Source organism: Octopus bimaculoides, chromosome 3 (assembly GCF_001194135.2).
Source record: "Octopus bimaculoides isolate UCB-OBI-ISO-001 chromosome 3, ASM119413v2, whole genome shotgun sequence".
NCBI lineage: Eukaryota > Metazoa > Mollusca > Cephalopoda > Octopoda > Octopodidae > Octopus > Octopus bimaculoides.
In genome coordinates, this window is record NC_068983.1 from 6,676,327 (window position 1) to 6,680,945 (window position 4,619).

Consider the following 4,619-nt stretch of genomic DNA (forward strand, 5'->3'; position numbering starts at 1 on the left):
TTGGTCTGAGGCTATAGTAGAAGACACTTGCCCAAGATGCCATGCAGTGGGACTGAACCCAGAACCATGTGGTTGGGAAGCAAACTTCTTAGCACACAGCCATATTGTTGTTGAAATACACTGACTTTGTTTCAATCAATTTTGAAAATAATGAAGAATTTAGCAAAATAACTGGCACTCTGTCGGTTATGATGACGAGGGTACCTGTTGATCCAATCAGTGGAGCATCTTGCTTGTGAAATTAACATGCAAGTGGCTGAGCACTCCACAGACATGTAGTTCTCAGAGAGATTCAGTGTGACTCAGGATGTGACCAGGTTGGCCCTTTGAAATACCGTTGCTACTCATTTTTACCAGCTAGGTTGACTGGAGCAATGTGAAATAAAGTGTCTTGCTCAAGGACACAATGTGCCACCAGGAATCGAACTCATGACTTTACGATTGTGAGCTGATTGCCCTAACCACTAAGCCACGTGCCTTCACTGGCTCAGCAATACTGATGTTATAACTTCACAGCTATTTTAATTGTGGAGGAGTATTGTTAGAGCGTGATCATCGCTAGAACAACTGTCTGGCTTCCGTGCCAGTGGCACGTAAATAGCACCATTTGAGCGTGATTGTTACCAGCGTGGCCTTACTGGCACTTGTGCTGGTGGCATATGAACAAAACGTTCGAGCGAGATTGTTGCCAGTGCCACTGGACTGGCTCCTGTGCAGGTGGCACGTAAAATACACCATATTGAGCATGGCCGTTGCCAGTACCACCTGACTGGCCCTTGTGCCGGTGGCACGTAAAAGCACCCATTACACTCTCTGAGTGGTTGGCGTTAGGAAGGGCATCCAGCTGTAGAAACTCTGCCAAATCAGATTGGAGCCTGGTGTAGCCATCTGGTTCGCCAGTCCTCAGTCAAATCATCCAACCCATGCTAGCATGGAAGGCGGATGTTAAACGATGATGATGATGATGAATATCAGGTTGACAATAAAATACTGAAGTGTTCTGTACAATAGAGAATATCGTACTGGTTGGGAAAATACTGTATGTTGTGGGCTGTAATGATTGATGAAACGCTGTACTGTTATAAGAAGTACAATAAATCTATACTAACCTGTATATCTTCGGATTCCATTTTCACTTCTTTATCCAATTGTTTTACACTTTTATTCTGAACTGACTGCACCAGAGCTTTTCCTCCTGAAGTGGTTTTATAATGCAAACATGATACAAGTACACACACACAGACAGGTATACAAACACAAAAAGAGTACTCAATGGAAAATACTATTGTGACACACACACAGAGCATAAGACAGTGTGTTTGTAAACGTCATGCGATATATTGGCAGAATGGTTGACTGTTGGACTAAATACCCAGCACTTGTTTCAACTTTTTTTTTTTTTTTACCAGTGACAACACTGGTGCCAAGCTCCACAAACCTTGTTTTGTTTTGATAAACATTTGTGACATGGAGAGACTTGCTGATCTTCCATTAAAAAATAAATAAATACTTTGCCCAGCCCTGAACCGTTTGGGGTAAATTTGAAATGACGCAAGCACATAGTCAACCCTGACTGACAAAAGCCCTAGATGTCTCTCTCCACTTAATAAAAATACATAAGTGACTCTTTATACCTCACAAAATAAATAATCCATCATTGTCTTAGGAAATTTATGCAGTTCAGTGTTTTGTAATTCTATCCACTTATAACAAAACAATTCTTGTAAAAGCTTTAGAATTCCGTAGAGGTTTTATTTCAGTTGGTGATTCTGACATGAAATAGTATAAGCGCTAGAAGAGTTTTACTATTTTACTAGAATTTTGCAAAGTATGGGAGGTTAAATGCTTTAGCCAAGAATTCTTTGATATAGTCATGAGATCATATAATTTGTAAAGTAATAGGAATGCTCATTTTAAGCTGATTTTGATAAAGATTCTGCTATGTAGAATTCGGTCTTTACACTTTTACTAACAAATTATTCATATAAATGCATGAAGGAATTTTTGTCTCAAAACTACTTTAACTACAAAGTAAACAACTAAAATCTGAGATGTAAAGTTATATAGATTTTGTTTAAACATATGGCAAAAAATGTCCAAAGTCATTGAATTTGTCTTCTGTTTTCTTTTGCATACATTTTGTAAAATAATCCAATCCAATTAAACTGGAATAAGCAAAAGTAAATTGTCAGTGTATTTGAATCATGAGGATGATTGATAGGAAACAGTTACTTAAAATTTGGAAGAGCAGCATTTTAAAAGTTTTCACTGCATAGTCTTTCTAGAAATCACTACTTTCACAACAGCTGTTTGATATTGTTTAAACACTTGGCATTTGCAGTAAATAGTAGGATTAAATAGAAACAGTAAATAATAGCATTTGAATTTCTGCACATCCACTGCATAACTGCAAGGAAGTCCAGAGGGAAAATAGAATATTTTAAGATATACATATATATATATATATATATATATGTATGTATGTGTAACAAAAGAAAATTATTTATAAATAAGAGAAAAAGCCATATGGTAACTTGCCCATGACTTTTAAATCAGGAGGTTTTCCACCAGCGACTAAGGCCAAAATTATCTTGAGGTAATCTCCTGAGATATCACCCTGTAAAATAAATAACAAAATATCAGTATGACATGCTAAATAAAACGGAATTTCCAATAGGAAAAATCAATTCCGCTGCAAAACAATAGGTGCAGACATGATCCTTTAGTACATACACCTCTCTCTCTATATATATATACATATATACATATATACACACACACACACACACACACATATCACATACAGGGTCCGCCATAAGTAACTATATATTTTCTTTTGCTTGTAATTTTGTTGATACTTATTCAATTTTTCTATTTCATATGGCATTTGAAAGCTGAAATCTTCTACTTTTATTTCTTCCCCCCTCCCCACTTCAGATATACTGTTATATCGATTATGTCCACCTGATTAACAAAAGTGCCAAAAAATTGCAAAATGAGAGAGAGAGATAGAGAGAGAAAGGGAGAGGGGGAGGGAAAGAAAGAGAGAGGAGAAAAGAGAAAAAGGGAGGGAAGGAAAGAGAATAAGAGAAGGGGAGAGGAGAGGGAAGGAAATAGAAAGAGAGAGGGAGAGAGAGGAATAGAGAAAGAAAGAAAAGAGAGTGGAGAGAGGAAGGGAGGGATGAAGAGAACTTACAGAAATATAATCTTCCAATTTTTGGCTTGCAAGGTTGAAGAATTCTTTCTTAATCTGCACCATGTCAATTTCACAGCGTGACGTAACAACTCTGACCAAAGTATCATCATCCGTGCCCAGACCTTGCATCGATTTCATCAGTTGACGAGCAAAATAGTTGGCTTTGTTTTGGATGCATCGCACTTTAATGAGAGGAAAATCAGACGAGAGAGATCAGATTGGAAACAGACAGGGTTTTCAGCTTAATCTATCTACGTTCATATTGCATATCTGTCTGGATTAAACTAAATCAATTAAGATCAAAATAACTATTTCGTTTTTTTTGCCTTTTTAATTAGGTTCAAAATCTTGTATTTTTTTTAAAATGCTCACTTTTCCATGCTTCCAAAGGTCAAATGAAATTTATTGAGGTAGATTATCTATGGCCGGATGCCCTTCCTGTGACCAACCCTCACCAGTTTTCAAGCAAGGTAATATTTCCTGGACATGTCCTCGCAGAATATCAGAAATGAATGACACTGCTTGTATAACAGTGACAATCATTTACAACTATCACATGACCTTAAGACAAGGAGGCACACACACACACACACAGAGGTTTCTTTCAGTTTCCATTTACCAGATCCACTAAAAAGACTTTGGTTAGCCTGGAGGTATAGTATAAGACATGTGTGCCTAAGGTGCCATACAGTGGAACTAAACCTGGCACCATGTGGTTGGGAAGCAGGGGACTGAACCCCAAATCATGAAACTGGGAAGCAAACTTCTTAACCACACAGCCATACCTGCACCTATGATAGATATAATTTATCAAAATCCTTAAAAGTGGTGCCCCAGCATGGCCACGATAGAATGACAAACTTGTGAAAGAATAAAAAGTAAAATCAAAGATGAAAACACAAACCAATGGTGAGCATGCCAGTCAAAAGATCTCCACTGAGTTCACTCTTCAGGGCATCCTCAATGCTCTTACGGGAAATCTTTGCATATTCGACAAATGTGGCCCTCAGCTGAGGGTAACTTCGAGTGACGAGAATGGTATGGAATTTTGACTCATCGGTTCCCCATTTGCCTTCACCGGCTTGGTACATTGCTTTAGCATCCTGGTTGGCTTTGTTCCGGTCCACTTGTTTGCTTTCGCTTCGGTTGGCAGACACCAGTGCCACAAGAAGTCTCTTGAAATGTCCGGATGTTTCAGAAATTATGTCTTTCTCTAAGTCTCGATTGAAAACTGAAAAGAACATGGGAAAGAAAAATAAATACTATTAATATAAAAATAGAAAATATTAATATTTTAGGTACAGGAGTAGCTGTGCATTTAAAAAGCTTACTTCCCAGCCATACGAGTATACATATATATATTTATATATACTTCCCAGCCATATGTGTGTATATATATATATATATATATATATATATATAC

The 4,619-nt window shown here is 37.5% G+C and overlaps 1 protein-coding gene across 1 annotated transcript in view; it reads right to left on the reverse strand.

Moving 5' to 3' along the window:
- The window catches only part of LOC106883986 (annexin A6), a 53,726-nt gene that overhangs the window by 20,653 nt on the left and 28,454 nt on the right, over positions 1–4,619 (reverse strand). Inside the window, exons 15-19 of the mRNA XM_014935151.2 lie at positions 4,101–4,427; positions 3,197–3,378; positions 2,539–2,617; positions 1,093–1,195; positions 498–516 (exon numbers count right to left, since the gene is read on the reverse strand). Of these exons, the coding sequence (XP_014790637.1) occupies positions 498–516; positions 1,093–1,195; positions 2,539–2,617; positions 3,197–3,378; positions 4,101–4,427 (710 nt within the window). The remainder of the gene's footprint in view (positions 1–497; positions 517–1,092; positions 1,196–2,538; positions 2,618–3,196; positions 3,379–4,100; positions 4,428–4,619) is intronic.